This window comes from Mesoplodon densirostris, chromosome 7, assembly GCF_025265405.1.
Source record: "Mesoplodon densirostris isolate mMesDen1 chromosome 7, mMesDen1 primary haplotype, whole genome shotgun sequence".
In the NCBI taxonomy this organism is placed as follows: Eukaryota; Metazoa; Chordata; class Mammalia; order Artiodactyla; family Ziphiidae; genus Mesoplodon; species Mesoplodon densirostris.
Window position 1 is genome coordinate 6,092,994 of NC_082667.1, and position 19,523 is coordinate 6,112,516.

A 19,523-nucleotide genomic window follows, 5' to 3' on the forward strand; every position below is an offset into this window, starting at 1 on the left:
GCGGAGCAACTAGGCCCGTGCGCCACAGCTACTGAGCCTGCGCTCTAGAGCCCATGCTCCGCAACAAGAGAAGCCACCCCAAGGAGAAGCCCGTGCATCGCAACCAGGAGTAGCCCCTGCTCGCCACAACTAGAGAAAGCCCGCGCGCAGCAACGAAGACCCAACACAGCCAAAAAAAAAAAGTTATTAAAAAAAAATAAAGCCCTTAGTTCACACGGTCAGTGTTGCTGTTACTGTGATTGCTGTGTCCTAGCACCCCTATCTCTGGAGTGACCCCTTCATGGTATTCTGGGGTCAGGACCGGGGACAAAATACATCATCAGCACGGACGAAGCCAGGGTGAATCCATACTAGAAACTGAGAGGGAAATCCCCCCACAGAAACATTACAGAGGAAAGTTCTGGAGGCCAGGAACTGGAAAATACTCAGAGAATTAGGGTTGGGGTAAAAGTCAGCCCCAAGAAGAGGCGTAGGTGTAGGCGGGGCTGCGTGCCGCCCTTTGATTCTACGCCCCTTGATTCTGGGCCCTCGGTGTGCCCTCTGACCCATTAGCTGCTGGAGGCTGGCATGAGGTCATGGCTGTGCCCGCACTGCCAGGCTCCAGGCACAGGTCAGAGACCAGGTCCCTTCAGACTGCAGGGCTGAAGGTGGAAGGAGATGGGATGGAATTTTTAAACCTGCAGATGGGAAGGGGAAGCTCAGGCTTGTTCACCAAAACCTGGCCTGCTGGAGTTACAGGGCCCCCTTGGAGCACAAGTGAGGTAAGTTTAGGACAAATCAAAGGCAGCGTGCTTCACCCAGCAGGGGAGGACTCCGATGGAACTCATTACCCCAAGATGTGGTCTCGGCTGGAAGTATAAATAGCTTCACAAAAGGTTTAGATAAATCTGTGGATGACAGCTCCATTCATGGGTTAGAAGGGAAGGAAGCTGTTTGTGGCCTGCGGGCCCGTGGGGAAAGCATCAGGGAGGCGACCTGGCCTCCCTGAGACCACCCCTCGGGGCCCCTGTTCGAGGCCGGCTTTGGGCCGAGGGGGCCCGGGCGGCAGTGTGGTGTTCCTACAGCCTGGAGCCCAGCCTGAGTCCCCAGGCCCTTTCCTCAGTGCCCCCGTCCCTCGCCAACCGCTGTTTCGGGAGCCATGGGACCACCCGCTCTGGGGAAAGCGCCCTGTCCTGGCTGTCCCCTAAGGGACCAGCAGAGGGAGACAGACACCGTGTCCAGTCCCAGCTTCCAGCACAGAGACCAGGCTAGCCTGCCCTGGGGAGGGCAAGCAGGCACCCGAGGGTCCCAGCTCGGTGTCCAACACGGGGCTAGGCGCCCCAGGAGGGAGGGGCCCAGAAGGCATCCTCCCTGGCCAAGGTGGGCTTCCTACAGTGCCGGGGCCGGTGAGGAGGAGAGACTTCAGAGACCTGGGGGCAGGGCGGGGATGAGGCCACTAAGAGCGGGGCGGCTCTGGAGCCATCTTCCCTCTGTCCCCGCAGACCCCCAGCCCCTGGCGGGCAGGGTGTGGTCTCCGTAGGACCACGCTGTTCCGCGGGCACATACAGAAGATGTTTCAGAAATCCTTGAGGGGGGTGACTGAGCCCCACAGGCCCGAGTGCCAGCTCCTCCCGGCCCAGGAACCGGTTCCAGGCCAGGTGTGGTTCCCCAACTTTGGCTGCTCGGCTTGTCCCCAGCCACCCTCAAAGTCTCCCTTGACATCCCCCTGACCTCTGACCTCTCCCTTCTCGGCACTACAGCTGTTCTCACACCTGTCCGACCTCTTGAGTCCCTGTTTCACTTAACAATGAAATTTTCATTGTGCAGCCGTCAGCGGCTGAAACTGACACGTGCTCAGGGTGCTCTGCTGAGGATCACGAGGTGGACCTCGGAAAGGAGGCTTTGGGGCCCGGCGAGCTCCTCACAGACAGATTGGGGCTGGCGCCCGGCACAGCCAGGGTGGGCTGTCTCCCCAGGTCACTTCAGAGCTCACTGTGCCCTGTGTCCCTCCTCCCCGCTCCGGCCGGCCCTCCTCCAAGACACTGACCCCCTAAGAGGAGGCTGTCTGGGATGCCGAAGCAGGTGCTCAGGATCATTTATCGTTGGAGGAAAGCTGAGCAGCGGCCCAATTCCAGAACTCTCAAGAGTTCTGTGTCTGTGCCCAGTGCGGGGAGTCAGCATGGGGGTGCTGGGGACAGGCCTCAGGAAGAAGGCAGAATGGAAAGAACAGAGTAGGTACAGACAGACAGACTTGTAGACACGGAGGCTTGCAGGGGTCGGGGCACATCATTAGCAGAGATGGAAGGATAGGGCATGAAGGGCGGATAATAATAATATTTAACCTTGTCGAGCGTTAAGTGCCAGAGATTTGACTTGTGTTAACTGAGGAAGGCACCATTATCGTCTCCCCTGTCTTATGCAAGAGAAAACTGAGGTGTAGAGGGGTCAAGGGGCTCGCCCAAGGTCACACAGCTCGTGGAGGCGGAGCGGCAGCCTCATGTGCTGTCAAGCTCCCAGCAGTGCTGGGACAGCCCCCCAGAGGTGCCAAGTGCAGGGACCCCCCCAGGGCCCCTGTGGAACGCAGACAGTCTGGAGAAAGGTTGAGAAGGCTGAAGGAGGAAGGCCGGCGGGAAGGAGGGGTCAGAGCCGAGGAGCGGCAGTGACTCAGCAGGGCAGGATGAGGATCTTCCTGAAGGATAAGGGAGAGGTAACCCCGCTCCTCTGCCGGGATGCCAGAGTCCCAGAGCCGGAGGCATGGGTGGTCCAGGGCAATGGAACATCCCGGAGAATGGCGGGGGAGCTCCTGGCAGACTGGGGTGGTGGTGGAGCCCCTGAGGGTATCCCTCCTGCCCCTGTCCTCCTCACACAGCCATCACCCTGACACCCTTGCAGACGGGGAGCGAGCCCAGGTAGGGCAGGGGAGAGGCAGGCGGCACGACCTGGTTCCTCTCCTCGGCTGGGAGGCAGGGGCTGTGGGCGCCGTTTCTCTCGGGAGGCCTGAGCTGGGCCAGGTGTAGGTGGGGGATGCAGGGCTATTGCTAAGGTAGGAGGAGGCCTTTGGCCCCGGGGTTTCCGCTGACATCACAGCCAGCTCAGGGTGAGGCAGGGCCCTCTGGGCTCCTGCCCCTGGAAGAAAGGGGAAAGTGCACTCCCCGCCGCCTTTCCTCCCCCTGCTGCCCTCGGTGGCCCCTGCGCCTGCACAGTCACGCTGGAGCACGCGTGCGCAGCGGCGGAGGGGCGCCCCTCCCGGGGTGCAAGTCCCCGGCGGCTCGCTTTGCAGGCCACACGGTCGGTCGGGCCCTCAAGAGGTACAGCCTTGTCCTGGCTCTGTGCGCAGGCAGCCGTCTGCCTTCCAGCTCAGTGCTCATTCCATGATTCAGACTCACTGCTCTGCTCTCGGGATCTACACTTCCAGCTGAGGGGACTGAGTGCTCCCGGGCTGGCACCTCTCACCGACCCAGGAGGGCCACGTGGCATGGCTGGCCCAGTCAGTCGCGTGTGGCGGGTCGCAGGCAGGAGAGCCCAGGTCTCCTGCTCCAGGCACATGGGGACTCTCTGTCCCAGAGAACATGCTCGTGTCCTGAAGAGAGAGACCAGGCGTGCCCCAGGTTAGATGCCTCACAGCCAGGGGGTGCTCAGCACGCGCTGCTTTCTCCACATCCAGCCTCTTCCCCTTTCAAGAGTCCCTGCGCGCCTGCGCCGCCGTGGGGGTAGTTAAGAGGGCGAGGTGCTGAAGACAAATGGTCCTCAGTTCCAGCCCTGGTTCTACCTCCTGGTGTGACCTTAGACAAGTGACTTCATCTTACCAAGCCTCAGTCCCCTCGTGTGTAACATGGGGAAACAGCAGTTCTTATTTTCTTGGGTTATTGTAAGAACGGAATGAAATCATTCACATAAAGCCTTAGCACAGAACCTGACTCGTGGTGAGAGCTCAGTACGTTTCAATCAACGCCTGTCAGGAGTTAAGCCTGAGAGGCGCAAAGGAGCAGCATGTCGCCAAGGAATGCCAGGCGTTGCAGCAGGCTGGCGGAGTCTCTGGGGCCGGTCGCTGCCTCTCCTGCCTGCGCACAGGCCAGCCTCTGCCTCTCGACCCCAGGGCCTCTTAGGCCTCCTCTCTGTGTCCCTGGCACCTGGCACAGAGTAGGAACTCAAGGAATGTTTGGTGAACAAATGAGTGAATGAGTGAATGTCCTTACTCATCTCTGTGGGCTTCTCCAATACCACACTCCTGCTCACCCACCAGGAGGGGACCGGACCAGAGGCTTCCCTGGACACCCCAGGGGTCAGGGCCCCTTCAATGCCAGTTCTGCATCTGCGTGGGACATGGGGCCTTTTGGGCATATAGAGAGCCTTCCCTGGGGATGCCAGTTATGGGGGGAGGAGGGGAGGCAGGAGGGAGGGGTGGAACACTGACTCACCCCCAGCCCCTTGGAGGGCAGCTCAGTCGTCTCTGGGTGCTAGCCCTGCCCCCTACCCAGACACACCCTTTGAGGCCTGACCTGCTACCCCCTGCGGGTGGTAAGGACTGAAGTCTGGAAGGCCAGAGAGGGCATCAAAACAGCATCCTCCTCATCAGCTCACTGATACTCCCACCATCCCGTGGGAAGGGAGGCAGAGGTGGTCATGGCGCATTCCGCCGAGGGGTGGTGGGCTTGTCCCAAGGCCCACCGCCCAGTTGGAGGCCTGGCATCCTGACTCCCAGTCCTGCCCTCTGCCCTCTGCCCACTGCAGGCAGCCCCGTGAGCTACACCCAGTGCAACCGACCGTGGGGCTTCGGCCTGTGGCTGGCTGCCGCTGCCCCTCCTGCCATCCAGCCACATTTCCACCCAGAAGCTCCACCTCCTCCCAGAGCTCGCCTTCCCTCATCATCCTCTGATCTCAGTTTAGTGAGTGTCCCTTGTCACAAGACTGTGAAATTCTTGCAGGCAGAGGTGGGTTTTCCTTGTCTCTCTGTCCTTTACAGGACCTGGCACCCAGCAGGGGCTCAGGAAATACCTGGATCTGGAGCTCAGGGGGCTGGAGCTCAGGGGGCCAGTGTCTCCTCTAACCTCTGCCCTGCCCCCAGCAGCAATCCCAGATCGTGAGAGCTGGCAGGGCCCCCGAACAAACATCCCTTTCTGAGAGCCACAGGGGTGCAGGAACTTCCCCAAGGTCCCCAGCTGGGAATCAGAGGGCAGCCACCTGCACCCACCACCCCACAGAAAGGCTGGAGGGGCTCTCGCTGCTCTGCTGCTCCCTTCTCCCCGAAACTCCCTCAGCCCAGCCCCCTCTGGGATTTGGCAGAATAAAGGCACAGTCTTTATTCTAGCCCCTACCCCAAACCAACTGGCAGCTCCTAGCCTGCTGCCTTTGCCCAGACATGGCAGAGGGGCACTGGCAGCTTGGAGATGGAGTTGATTTTCCCTTTGGCAGTGGGGAAGATGGGGGAGGGGAGAGGCTTGCCCCCCACCCCCCACCCCGTCCCCGCCAGGTGAGGGGAGAGGGCAGGGATGCAAGTCCAGACAAGAGGCAGAGGGAGAACACGACTTCCCCAGCTTGTAGGGTCACAGCATCAAGCCCGGGGCTGTGTGGAAAGCCAGTTGTCCCTGCACCCAGCTGGTCTGGGTCCCCACTTCAGAGCTGCAGCCTTCGGTTCCTGCAGACCGAGGCTTTCTCTCTCGACTCCCGAGGTGAACATTTGCTGGCGGGGGTGAGGGCATGGGAAGCTTTCCTCCCATTCCACTGCAGTCCGCTCCTCTCTGTGTCTCCTGCCCCGTCCCTTCTTTTCTCCCTTCTCTTCCCTCAGCACCACCCCCCTTCCTTCGGCTCCCCTCTCCCTCTTTCCCCTTTCTCCCCTGGCCCCTCCTCCTCTCCCGTGTTGGGGCTGCTTTCTCCCTGACTCAGCAAGGTGCTTTATAAGGTGCTGAGGGGCTCAGCCAAATCCAAACCACATTGTCTGTGCAGACACTCTCCACAAGCAGCAGGCTGCACACCAGGGGAGAAGGACTTGAGAGGCTCCCTTCTCCCCCTCCCGCTCCCCTTCCTTCTGTGGCTCCCTCCCTCTCAAAGGGTGGCTGCTAGGGGACCTCCTGGCCAGCCTCAGGGCCAGTCACCCACTGGGCATCTGCCTCCTTGACCTTGGCCTGGGCATCAGAAGATCTTCGGGCTCACTGACCAAGAATGTCATTGAAACTCCACGGCATTCTGGCTGGGGGAGGGGCGGGAGGGAGGCCCCCCACCCCAGCACTTTTGCAAAGGGCCCCTCCAAGGCAGGTTTCATCAGAGCTGCTCCTGACGCCCCAGAAAATCCCCTGCCCCCAACCCTCCGCCAGCTCCCCCTTCTCAGCTCATTTTCTCCTCGTTTAGGAAATGAAAGAAAGCGGGGGGGAAAAAAAACCCCAAACAAACCCAACAACAAAGTCTGTCCCACTCCAGTGAGGTAATTGAAAACAAACTTCTTCCCCACCCCCCCACCCCCCCATCCCAGTTCTGGAAGTGCAGAAAAGGGAAGAGCTGCCCTGGGAACCCAGCGCTGGTCATGCCCACGCTGCCTGCTCTGACCCACAGGCTGGAGGGGCTATGGCAGGGCGGGCAGGGTGCCCTTCCTTCTCGGGGAGGGGGGGAGAGGGGGCCCAGGGCAGGAGTGGTGAGCGCAGGCTCTGATGCTATTCCAGAGAGGAATCACCTCTCAGGTCTGGCCCACCACCTCTCCCTCCTTGAAACAGAAATAAACCACAACAAAAGCAACTTATTACCAAGTGATTTAATTGGCCATCCGGTTCTAGGGCACTCAAGCCTTGGAGACCAAATGACCGTCCCCCAAGAAAAGTCACAGAGTGGGGATGTCTGCAGGCCCCCAGAGGAGAGCTGTTTCCTTTGCACGCTCCTTGGCAGCCCTCTGTACAGGGAGGAAGGGAGACCCTCCAGGGAGGGTCTAGGCTACGGGTACCCTAGGGATCCTGCCGGGCAAGTCCCAACCCAGGCCTGAGGGAAGGACGGAGGGAGAGCACTCCACACTCAATCCACCGCTACCCCAGCACCGGAAAACAACCTATAACCCAAACCCCAAAGGCAGGAGATAGCCAAATGGCTTCTTGGGGAAGCATTTCACAAGTGGGGACTCTTGGTCTGTCCATCGCCTTGAATTTGAGCGGTCCCGCTGAGTCACCCCTGAAGCCTCTGGTGTTGAAACTGGTCCGGTGCCTCGTGCTGATTAATGAATTACAAATCCCCCACCCATGAGCACTCTCCTGGCGGCTGGGAAGAAGAATGAAGAACCCTGTGAACTTGAGGGAAAAACCCTCAGCCAAGTGCCCTCTTCTCTCCTCCACGCTGGGCAGTGGGCCTGTGTTGCGCTCTTCCTGCCCCCCACGGGGCATTGTGAGCCGGTTAGTCACCTGCCCCAGCCCCGGAGCCTCGCTTAGCCTCAGCTTTTGGAAATGGGACAGGCGGCGGGACAATAGGCAAGGGGGGCGGTCAGCCCAGACAAAGGGCAGCAGGAAAAACACCATCACTTGCTTCGAAGCCAGCTCGCTGGCATTTGGGAGGATGTGTCATTGCATTTACTCAGGGGGAGGGGGAGGGGGGAGGGAAGGTTAGAGACGTGGAGGCAGAGGTAGGGTGAGAGCTGGGACCCCGCCGGGCAGGGGGCAGGCGCGCCGGGCCGACACCGAGGGAGAAGAAAAGGAGCGGCCGGCTCACTCCCCTGGCTCTTGGGAGTTTGCAGAAGCACTGATGCCCTCGCGCCCCCTCCCCCAGGAGGCCCAGGGTGGTACCGCCGCAGCCTCGCCTCACCTCACCCCCCCTCGGTGTTGTGGGAGGGAGAGGAGCCCCAGAAGCCCTCCCTTCCCTCCTCCCCCCTCCTCCCCCCACCCCGGGGAGGGCCGCTACAATTTGTGGTTACAGCTTTACACGTCAGAAAAAAAAAGTTTGCAGAATGTCCCACACCGAAAAAAAAAAAAAATCCGAAACCGAGCGAAAAAAACCTGCGAGTGGGCCTGGCGGATGGGATTATTAAAGCTTCGCCGGGGCCGCGGCTCGCCCTCCCACTCCGCCAGCCTCCGGGAGAGGAGCCGCGCCCGGCCCGCCCGGCCCCCAGCCCCATGGACCTCCGAGCAGGTAGGAGCCAGGCGTCCGAGGCCCTGGCCCCCGCCCCCGCCCGGGAGCCGCGAGATCCGGTTCCAGTCCTTCCCCCCGGGAGTCCCGAGCCGGGGCCCGGCCTGGGAGCCGGGCGCTGCCCCCGCCAGCGGGGCTCGGGCCAGGGGAGGCACGGCCGGGCGCCTTCGAGAGGGGCCGGGCGGGGACGCGGCATTCCTTGAGTCCGCTCGGCGGGGAGCCCCGGCGACCCGCAGACCTGGGAGGCGGCCACCTGGAGCCCGGCGAGGCGGGGTCGCGGGATCCCGGAGGAGAGAGCCCCGCGCAAGAGTCGGGGAGAGCGCGTCCGAGGCGGGAGCGGGGCTGCGGGAGGGAGACGCGGCGCGCGGGGAGAAGGGGGCCGGGAGAGGAAGAGGAAGGGAGGGAGGGAGGCACGGGGAGCTCGAGGCCGGGCCGGCGGGAGGCGAGGAGAGGCCGACACCTCGGGCCGCGCCGCTCTCCCTCCCCGGCCCGCCGGGAGGGGAGGGCGGGAAGGAGGGCGGGCGAGAGTAGAGAGGAGGGCGGAGGGCAGAGCGGAGCCTGGCTGGTCCGGGCCGGGCCGCGGAGTCGCGGCTTCCTCGCTGCGCGCCGCGCGGCCGGAGCCCACCATGCTGCCCGCAGCGGGGGAGCCGGCGGCAGGTAGGGGCCGGGCGGCGGGGCGGGAGGCGGCAGCGAGCCCCCCGGGCCGGCCCGCCGTGGCCTGGGAGTGATTAGTGCGGGGGGCGGGCGCAGCCCGGCCGGACCGGGCAGGAAAGTCTGTCACCGGCCGGGGAGCGGAGGCAGCGGCCGCTCGGCCCCGGCGGCCCGCGGGAGGGCGGGCGGTCAGGGCAGGGACTTGACGCGCGGGAAAGGGCAGCGGCCCGGCCGAGCCCGGAGCCCGGCGCCCCGGACCCCGCCCCCGCCCCCGCCGCCGGGAAGGGAGAGACCGGGCGGGAGCGGGCCGGGGGCGGGGCCGGGGGCGCGGGGGCCACACAGGGGGAAGGCGCCGCCGCTTCGGGGAGGGGGCCGAGAGGTCACCGCCGGTGGGGGGGGGCCGGCGGGGTTCTCGGGCCGAGCCCCTCGAGGGAAACCCCAAGTCCCCGGGCCTCGCCAGAGTCCCCTCACCCCTGCTCTCCCTACCTTCCTTCCCAGCAACTCCACACTGCGCTCCAGAAGCCCTCCCCAGACTCCCAATCCCAGAGGACGCGTCCCTGTTTCCTCCTGCGCCCGGCCTGGCCCTCCCCCCTGGGGTAGGAGGGGGCTGCCAGGAGGGGAGGGGGCTGGAGGCTCGGCTCGGCAGGAGTGGTCCGAGCCTCAGAGAGAGGCTGTGGTTGGAGGCACTGGACCCACTCCTCTGTCAGGCGCTCTCTGACCCTGACCCATACAGGCTGAGACCTCTGAGCTTTCACTGTCCCCACGGACCCCTTCCCGGCTCCAGGAGCACACAACTGTCCCCCCTCCCACCGTAGGACACAGGGATACATCCCCCTGACAGATCAGACCCATTCCCCCCACTGGCTCAGACACCCTCGCTGCCCTGGAGCCAGGCACTCAACCAGGGAAGGAAACGGGCATCAGGCAGAGGTGGCAGCGACTGTCACCCAGCAGCCCCAGAAGTCTCTCCTCCCAACTGATGTAATGGCTCCCTCTCCCCTGGCAGAGCCCTGCGCTGGGCCCGTTCACACTTCTGCACACCACCCCTCTGCACCAGCTACTCCATTAGTGACACTTCACATTCCTCCCCACAATCCCACCTGCCTATTCACACCCTGGCTCCTGCTCGTTCCCTCTGAGCCCCTCCCATACCCGCTGGATAACAACACCCTTTCAAGCACACCCACACAATTGCCGGACTATCTCCTTCATTTTGCCCCCCGTGCCTGCCTTCTGCTGGCTGCCCAGCTCCCCCGCTCCACCCAGGGTCCTCTTGCAGCACGATCCGGACCCTCTTGCTCCAACAGAAGCCCAACTCCTGGGGGGGAACGGACTCCACAAGGCTGGAAGGCTGCCTGCCCATCTGTTTTTTTACCCTGGGCCTCAGTTTCTTCTGTCATTTAGGCTGGACGAGAAGGGCAGGGAGGGGGTTGCTGAAGAGCACAGCAGAGATGGAGCATCACGTGGTTTGGAATTTCACATGCACAGTGCAACCCCTTCACACAAGCCCAGTCACCAGATGGGCTGGTGACAAAATGAGGTCTCCTGACTTCTGGGCCCATGTGTACCCACGCACTAAGCCGATTCTCAGTTGCCTGGGGGATAGGGAACCAAGGAGAGGATGGAAGGGAGAGAAGGAACAGAGGGGAGGGCAGCCAGCCTAGAGGACAAGGAAAGATGGGCTGTTTCTTTGGGCCCTTCCCTGAGAAGGGGGGCTGGGAGGTGACCCCCAGGGCCGTTTCCTGGATCTCACACCGCAGTGGACCCACCACCCCCTAAACCGCTCGTCCCCTCAGTGCACCTCAACAGACCCCTCCAAGGTCACCAGGATGCTGGTCCTGGTCTGGCCTGAGGGTGGGGCCTTTCCTCTGGCTCCCACATTCAGCCCAACACCTCTGGAGCTCTGCGATGCCTCCCCCGCTCCTACCTGTTAGGCTGATGGCTCTTAGCCACCAATCCCAGGTGCACGGTCTCCTGGCTGACCTGTCCTACCCACCCTGACTACCCTGGCGTATTTGCACTGCTGAGCACCCTACCTTCACTGCGTGAGGTCAGACTGGGGGAGACAGGCTGAGGGGGCAACTGCCTAAACACGTGTACACGGGTATGCCTGCCTGTGTAGCTGTGTCAGGGTGGCCATGCTCTTGCGTGGGCTAAGTGTGTGTGTGTGTGTGTGTGTGTCTGTGTGTGTGTGTGTGTGTGTTCATGAGGGGGGGCCTCGGTTCCCAGGGCCCAGGGATCTGGATGGAATTAGGGGCTGGCCCGGGTGGGGGCCCGGATGGGGGGTGGGGGGGCCGCAGCAGGAAACGTGAGCTGCTCTCATTAGCTCCTCACGTGCTCAGCTGGATTTATAAACACAGGGGAAGACGGGATGTAAACAATCAGTGGGCAGCAGCCAGAGGCAGAGCTGGGGCGGGGGCTGGGCGGGGGGCCAGGACTCGGGGAGGGGGCCCAGGACACAGCCCCCGGTGGCCGGTCCACCTGCACACCATGAGCCTGGAGAGGAGGATGGATGTGAGGGCTCCAGGATGCCCACTGGGCTTGCCCTCCTAGGAACATAGGCAAGCGGCGGGCTGTGCTGAGTTCCAGTGCTCTCGACTAAACCACAGGTGTTCCCTGCCCCACACGGCTTTCAGTTTTGCTGCCTAAGATACGGGACATCTTGCCCAGAGTGGAGGCTGTCCTAATAGAGGGTAGAGCCCTGTCACCTTACTCCTCTCCTGGTCTCTTCTCCCTCTGGATTTCTGAGGCTCCTTCCCTCTTTCTGGTTCTCTCCATGGGTCAATCCCGCAGCTCCTTCAGCTTCCCCCCCTGCCCCCCCCAGCCTTCAGTGACACAGTTACCTCAGAACTGAAATATTCCTGGAAACACCGGCCTCGTCTGGTTAATTTCACGAGCCGTTTTTCTGCCCAGATGACTTCCCTCTTGTGTTTCCAAAGGCTTCTCCCCCTGCTGTCCCTGTATAGGGAGCCAATCCTCCCCAGGGATGTCCCACAGGGCCCAGAAGGGGAGGGGGCAAACAAGGCCCAGAGCTGGGTTCCTGACCCCCACCCCTACCCACCCCCTCCCACCGTGGGCCAGGCAGAGCCCAGTCCCAGAACTCTGGCTAGCAGGGCTGCCCGGAGCAGGGTGGGGAAAAGAGGCGAGCCTAGTGCTCAACTGCTGCTTCACCTGGGACCCTCGGCCTTGCCACTAACTGCGAGAAGACACCAGACTCAATCCTGAAAGCTACCTCAAGGCTGCAAGGACCGCTGCCCACCTCAGCAGGTCTCCAGCCTCTGAAACTAACCCCACATTGTACCCAAAGGATCCTGGAGGTGACTCAACCAGATAGCCAGGCTGAAGGCAGCAGAGGAGAAGGGCCTGGAATTGTGTTGGGATGTGAAGAACGGAGAATAGGAAGGAACTCAGAGGGTCAGCAAGAGCTAGGGGTGGAAAGGAAGAATGAGGAAAGGACCGCTTGGGAGGGAAGCCACAGGCTGCAGATGGGGAAGAGGAAACGGGGAGCCTGTCTCCCCAGGGAGCAGTTATGAGCCTGATCCTGCTTTCTGTCCTAAAACACACATGGGTGGGGCGCGCGCGCGCGCACACACACACACACACACACACACACACCTAGAACCAAGAGCCCTCCACCCGAGAGGGCAGGGTTCCTGAGCCTAGTGGCAGCCGTGCTACTGCATTCTGCCAGTGAAGCCAGCCAGTAAAGCAGATGAAAGAGTCAGGACTGACCAGCTGCGCCATCGCAGAAGTTCCCACCTGAGCCCTGCACTCTGTAAGAGACATTCCATAGAGTGTGAATCCTAAACCCCTCCGCGTTTGTAACCCTCGCTGAAGCCCTGACCCAGTGTTATGACTAAGTCTAAACCTGCCTAGTCTTAATCCTTTCTTAAATCCACACTTATCTTAAGTACAATCAAATTGTTAACCCCCCATCCAACTTAATTTCTATCAAAGCAACGTATGTCATTGTACAAAATTTGACAGTATATAATATAAACTAGAAGAAAGAAATCCCTCGTGATCTCACACCTACCCAAGCTCAAAGCCCAAACTAGCCCTACTCTTGCTGACAGGCCATGCATCACCCCATCTGACAGCTAAATCAACAGATTCACAAACCTTAGCCCCAGCCAACCCTCTGCCTGCCCAGACCTAACCACATCCCCCAGCTAGACACAAACCTCAACCACACTCAGTCAACCAAATCCCAATAGACTAACCTGAAGCTTTGAAAGGAACCCAGTCCTTAAACCTAACCTAGCTCAATGCCAATTATAGCCTTACTCTACGCTAACCCTCATGGCCACTGCCAGTCCCAATGCCCACTGAATCCTGGCCTAGTGCTCTTGACCTTGGACCTCACCTAAAAGCTGGGAAAATCATGTTTCCCAACTGCCTAGTTTGTCCTCACAGCAATGACCTCCTGGCCTCTGGTATCCTGTGGGGCCCAAACCCTCCAGCACCATCAGCAGACAAGTCCTTCTTGGCAGATACATCATATTCTCTCTCTCTCTCTCTCTCTCTCTCTCTCTCTCTCCCTCTCCCCCCTCCCCCTCTCCCTCCCCCTGCCCCCTCTCTTCACTGCAGGCTGATCACCAGGTCTCATTCAGGTCCCAATTTTCCCCATCCAATACCCTAGAGGAGAATGGGGCAGATCTCCACGCTGCAGCCAGCCTCTCAGGGTGACACTAAATCTTCAATCTAAGTCGATCCTACACTTCCCACACCCGGGAATCAAATCCCAGAATGTACCCACCACCGCCTGCCAGAGCCAGCCCCATGTCCTTCAGCCCGCCCCTGGTGGTCCACAGCTCCACCTTGCCTCTGACCCCGGTGGTTTGACCCTACGTCCTGCCTCTGGCTCAACTCCCACTCGTGGCCGCCTCTGGGGCGCCCCTCTCAGGGCTGACTTCTCTCAGTTTGAAGCTCTGACACGTGCTGCTTCCCAACCCCTTGGCTCCCCCTAAGCTGCAGTGGGACCCGGAGGGTGGGAGAGTAGGCCGAGGTACACCTGGAACCTGGGAATACTGATTCTGATCCGCAGTCCCTTGGCCTGGTCCCCCATGTACACACACACACACGCACGCACGCACGCGCACACACACACATACACATGTCGGCACACATAGCGACTTAGCTGAAACACAAATACTCTCCAGTACCTCCTGGTAGACAAACAGGCCAAGTCCTCTTCCTCAGACACAAACATGCCTCCATGCACACACTTTCTCAGGCCAGGAACACTCCCCTCCTCCACTCCCCGCACCTCCCATCTGGTGGTCCACCCTCACCCCCTCCCAGCCTATGGTGGGGACAGACACCTGAGGGGCTGCTAGCTAGCTTCCTTGACCGGGCCGGGCCACCCTCACGCTTCTCTCTGTCTTGTCCACAGGGGACTCGTGGGGGATGCTCGCGTGCCTGTGCACCGTGCTCTGGCACCTCCCTGCGGTGCCAGCCCTCAACCGCACAGGGGACCCGGGGCCTGGCCCCTCCATCCAGAAAACCTATGACCTCACCCGCTACCTGGAGCACCAGCTCCGCAGCTTGGCTGGGACCTATGTGAGTATCCAGGGCAGCTCAGGGGCTGGGAGTTGGGTGAAGAATGGGAGTGGGGGAAGAGAGGCCAACCGGTGGGGGTCCTGGTGAATGATGGGGTGATGGGGAGGGCCTGTCTCCCGCCCTTCCCTCTTAGGGAGGGTGCCCCTCCTCCCCATCCCTGGCCCCAGGACTAGGCATGTGGGCAGGCCTCGCACCCGCCTTGGCCCATCGCCCGGCTGGCTGCGGGCCCAGCCACCCGCCTCCCCCTGGGGGCCGGGGAAGTCTCCTCTGTTTACACCGTGTTGTGGTGTCTCTTGCGCACGGGTGGGGCTGGGTGGGGATGGAGGGGCCCCACCTCCTGTGCCTGTGTTCCAGCTCGTCTCTGCCCCAGACCTGGGGCCCTGCTGCTCTGGACCCATGGGCCTCCCTTCTGTCTGCCTCTCCCATCCTAGCTGGGCCTCCTAGGGGGGACTTGGGGGAAGGGGGCTGCAGGGAACCCAGGCCAGGAGTGGCAGGGGCTTCAGGGTGCGGTTGGAAGCTGTGCCATAAGGATCTGGGGGTGGTCCAGAGATGCTCAGAGAGCCCAGGAGGGAAGGCAGGAGGGTCAGGGTTCCGAGGACCGTGGGGAACTGGCCCCTCTTCCCGTGTTCCTCTTCCACATCCCAGACCCTACTTTGGAGCCAGGGAAAGAAAGGGGAGGAGGGTGGCGGGGGGAGCTGGCTCCGGCCCCAGGATACACCGAGGAAATGAGTTTGTCTCTGTGCTTGTCAGCGTGGGAACCTCCCCCGGGCCCTTGCCTATCCCAGGCCTCGCCCCTCGCTTCTCCCGCTTCTCCCTTTCTCTCCCAGCTGAACCGTCTCCCTCGCCCTTTCCCGGGGCCCCAGGCCTCTCCCCGGAGGCTTGGCAAGGCTCTCTCCTCTTCCCCAGACTGTCTTCGATACCCTTCCTCCTGCCCAACTCTTGAGATGGCCTCACTTTCTTCCTTCTGCAGCCTCGCGCCTATGAGCGCTTCTTTGGAGGCTTAGTGAGTACCTTGTCCCCTGCCCTTCAGCTGGTGGACCATGCGTGCCAAGGGGCAAAGGCAGCTCAGATGGTCAGGAGCCCCTCTGCCTTTCCACCCAAGGCAGCTCGGATGCTCACGGGCCCCTCTGCCTTTCCACCCGCTCTTCCCTCTCTGGTTTCCCGTCCAGAAAACCTTTGCTTGACTGCTACCCCCCTAGCTCCCGACCCTTTTTCTCCCCGGGCTGCCAAATCTCTTGAAGGAGTGGTCTGCAGCCTCTGCCTCCACTTCCTCTCCACCCACTCACTCCTTAACCCCCTGCAATCTGGCTTCCAGGCCACGGGAACGGTTCTCTCCAAGGTCGTCAGGCACCTCCTTCTTGCCAAACCCAATGGCATTTCTAAGGTTCATTCTCCTCGCTCTCTGTTTTGCAGCCCCACTGCTGAGCGTTGCTGCCTTCTTGAACTCCTCTCCTTGGCTCTGACTCTCCTGGTCCACCTTCACCTCTGCAGCCTGGCCGCCTGGGTCCTCGTGGCTCCTCTTCCTCTCTGTCCCGCCCCCACGGTGGGCGCTCTCCCAAGGCTGGTACTCTCAGCCAATCAGCACGTCCTTCCTGAGTTTCTGCTGCATGTTATTCTCTTTCTGCACTTCTCCATAGGAGAGCTCATCACCCCCATTGCTTCAACTGTCACCTCCATGCAAATGACATCCCTGGAGAAACTTAGGGGAGGCCCACCAACACAGAGGCCTAGCGTGGAGGTGGGGCCGGGTGTCAGTGGACACAGGAAATAGCAGCTTTGGGAGCAGGTATCTCCCGGCAGGCAGGCGAGCTGGCTTCTCCGTCCCCCTCCCTCCCCATCGCCCTCTCCTTTTCACAGCTGAACTACCTGGGCCCCCCTTTCAACGAGCCTGACTTCAACCCACCTCGGCTCGGGGCGGAGACTCTGCCCAGGGCCACTGTCAACCTGGAGGTGTGGCGAAGCCTCAACGACAGACTGCGGCTGACCCAGAACTACGAGGCCTACAGCCACCTCCTGTGCTACTTGCGTGGCCTCAACCGCCAGGCCGCCACGGCCGAGCTGCGCCGCAGCCTGGCCCACTTCTGCACCAGCCTCCAGGGCCTGCTGGGCAGCATCGCGGGCGTCATGGCAGCTCTGGGCTACCCGCTGCCCCAGCCTCTGCCCGGGACTGAGCCCACCTGGACCCCTGACCCTGCCCACAGTGACTTCCTCCAGAAGATGGATGACTTCTGGCTGCTGAAGGAGCTGCAGACCTGGCTGTGGCGCTCGGCCAAGGACTTCAACCGGCTCAAGAAGAAGATGCAGCCTCCGGCAGCCGCGGTCACCCTGCACCTGGAGGCCCATGGCTTCTGATCCCTGACCTTTACCACCGTCTCTTTCCCCTCCCCCTTCAAGCCCTGCTCCCACTCTGGGAGTGAGAAACGCGTACACCAACACTTGTTGAGCCAGGAGACAGAAGCCATGAGCCTCTAGCCCTCCCTGGACTGGGAGGAGGGTGTGATGCAATAAGGCCCATCCCCTCCCCGCTTCCCTAAGTCCTACGGGTCTGGGGAAGAGGTGCAATAGGCCCCATCCCATTTCCACAGGACGTGATGCTCAAGGGAACCCACAATGGTTCAAGTTGGTGCAAGGCTCTCACAGCTTCCTGCTCCCTGCCCACCACTTGCCAGTGCCCACCCAGCCCCTCAAGTGGCACTGCCAGGAAGCGTGCCTGTAGGGCAGGGAGGGGGCCACCATCGCATGTGCCTTTCTGGGGTGAAGCCCTTTGGCTGCCCTGCTCTCCTTAGATGGGTGTTGCTCCCCTACCCCCAAATAACTCAATACATCCGATTCAGGAAACAAACACAGTGGCAAGTCCAAACAGGAAGAGATGGGATCAAAAATGGAAGAGGTGGGATCTGCATTGGAGGTAATACTGAAAGCAGAGGGGCAGGGACAGACTGGACCCAGGGGTCCCCAAGGCAGTCGGTGGCACAGGGTGGCAACCAAAAGGACATTGCCTTGAATTTTCTTGCCAGCCCCAGGGTGCCTCCTCTCCGCCCCCTTTCCCAGGGTATCTGTGGGTTGCCCAGGCTGGGGAGGGCAGCCATAGCCACAGCCACAGAACTTCCTGAAAGTTTACATTGCAGTAGCATTTCGGGGTGTGGGGGGGAAGCTCCCCCAGGCCCTGCCCCCCAGCCCCACCCACTCATGACTCTAAGTTTGTTGTATTAATATTTATTTATTTGGAGATGTTATTTATTAGATGATATTTATTGCAGAATTTCTATTCTTGTATTAACAAATAAAATGCTTGCCCCAGAACTTCATCTGTTTGCTTGGCCTTGCCCCGCCCCCTGGCTCTCCTCCTTGTTCTCCGGGCCTTTCCGCCTCCTCCCCCCTCCCCCCCCACACCTGCTGGTGGAGGGCCGGAAGCCCAAGGGTTAGTTCAGGAGATGCCAAGAGCTGGGGAAGAGGCGCTCTCCCCTGTGTCCACCGGGAAGACGTGAACACAGCAGACTCCGCTGCTGCCCCGCCACCTACCCCCTCCTCTCGTCCTCCCAAATGTCTGTCTGTCGCCTACCTTCCTCCTCCCAGCCTTTGCTCGTCTACCTCACTCCTCCGGCTTACTTCAGTGGTCTTATGGGTCTGTCCCCCTGCACAGCTGTCTGCCCTCCGGTGCTCTCTCCGACCCCCGCGCATTTAGCCCTCAGCTTCCCCAGGACACCCACCTGTGGCCAGCTGCTGGAGTCCCTCAGCAGTGACCCTCACCTTCTCAATACCCTTCATCTCCCAGGGAGGGCGACAGACTGAGGCCAAGTATCAAGTCTCAGCTGTGACTCTACACTTTTCTCTCCAACATAAAACAGCCGATTGGGGGAGAGAGAGAAACTCATGTTGGCCTGCAAGCAAACGGGACAGATGCTGTTTGAGGGATGACCTAAGATCAAATGCCAGGTCCATAACCTACCACCTGAGTAACCTTGAACAAATGATTTAAAGCTCTCTATTCTCCAGTTTCCCCATCTGTAAAATGGGAATAATCGATACCTTTATAAGAACGTTGGAAAGGATAAGAGAAACAGTGAAGGTAAGATGCTTGGCCGAGGCAGCGGCGATCAGTAATCACAGATGACTGATGTCTGGCGTGTCAGGACGCTCTAGTGAAGAACCACTGGGTAGATCAATGGGCTAATTGCTCCCAGGTAATACGGGGATATTTTACCAGGGCCTCCTGGAGACAGTGTCCTAAGCGAAGGAAGTAACAAATGATGGTGATGTCAATCAGTTGACAAATATTTTAAAGACCTAACTACCTGCCCATCACCGTGCTAACTGGTGTTGGAGAGCCTAAAGGAGTCCAAGGCCTGAAGTGGCTCCTGCCCTTACAGAGCCTGCAATCTCTCTGGGAAGAGAGAGAGCTTACCTGAGCTGATAAGAAACAAAATCACGCTCACGTCATGTGCACTGGGAGATAGTGACAAGTGCAGAGCCACCAGAAGAGGGGGAGCTGGGAGTGTAGGTGCAGGAGCAACAGGACCTGCTTGTGGGCGGGGCGAGCCAGGCTCTGCCGAAAGTCCCTGAGTCACCTGACCCAAGTTGGGGGGAACACGTCCACCCAGAGGGGTCCAGGCTCTTGTGGCAGAGACGGCTGCCCAGGTGTGGCCGGGGGCAGCTGCAGTCCCCACCACCAGCCTAACTAGATAAAAAGGAGAGGGCCTCTGGGCTGTCTCCATCCAGAGGCTGTACTGTGAGGCACCTAGCAAGGGGCTAAACGGGATGCAGGGAGAAGGAAGGTACGTCCCACGCTACGTACTGTGAGCTTCCTGGGGGCAGATTCTGAGTCTTCCCCATCTCTCTGTCCAGCACCCAGCTCAGGCTCAAGCTCAAGTCCAAAGAAGGTGTTCAATTAGTGTGTTGAACAAAATCCGGGAAGAGGGACCAGCCCCCCCATCCCCCCATCTTCACCCCCTGCCAAATGCTAGAATCCAAAGCAGAATTTGATTAAGTGCAGAAAGACGCAGGCAAAATACTATTTAAGTCAAGAAGGAGGGAGTGATCGCATCCAGTTGGGCGAGGGCCCTGCTGGTCTGCTGGGCCATGGGCCCCACAGGGCAGGAAGTGGCGTCTGAAGTCCACGCTGTACTCCCAGCACCTAGGACACAGTAACTGCTTTCGCGTGGGACCTGACGCCATTCTTGGAGGATGGGCAGGACAAGGGCTGTTGTGTCTGCCTCCCTTTTAAGCAGGTAGCACCG

General features: G+C 60.8%; 1 protein-coding gene across 2 annotated transcripts; it reads left to right on the forward strand.

The window, feature by feature from the left end:
- Window positions 1-7,899: 7,899 nt before the first annotated feature.
- On the forward strand, window positions 7,900-17,580 carry CLCF1 (cardiotrophin like cytokine factor 1). Of its 2 annotated transcripts, none has more exons than XM_060104753.1 (3): window positions 7,900-8,076; window positions 14,120-14,286; window positions 16,144-17,580. In XM_060104753.1, exons 1-3 carry the CDS (start codon window positions 8,061-8,063, stop codon window positions 16,636-16,638), a joined length of 678 nt encoding a protein of 225 aa, XP_059960736.1. In that variant the 5' UTR covers window positions 7,900-8,060; the 3' UTR covers window positions 16,639-17,580. The 2 variants fall into 2 exon arrangements, with proteins under 2 accessions (XP_059960736.1, XP_059960737.1); XM_060104754.1 differs by lacking the exon at window positions 7,900-8,076 and adding an exon at window positions 9,153-9,320.
- The last annotated feature ends 1,943 nt before the right edge of the window (window positions 17,581-19,523 follow it).

Coding starts and splice junctions, on each gene's coding strand:
- CLCF1 (XM_060104753.1), top strand. Junction 14,287..16,143: donor GCAGCTTGGCTGGGACCTAT/GTGAGTATCCAG, acceptor TCCTTTTCACAG/CTGAACTACCTGGGCCCCCC.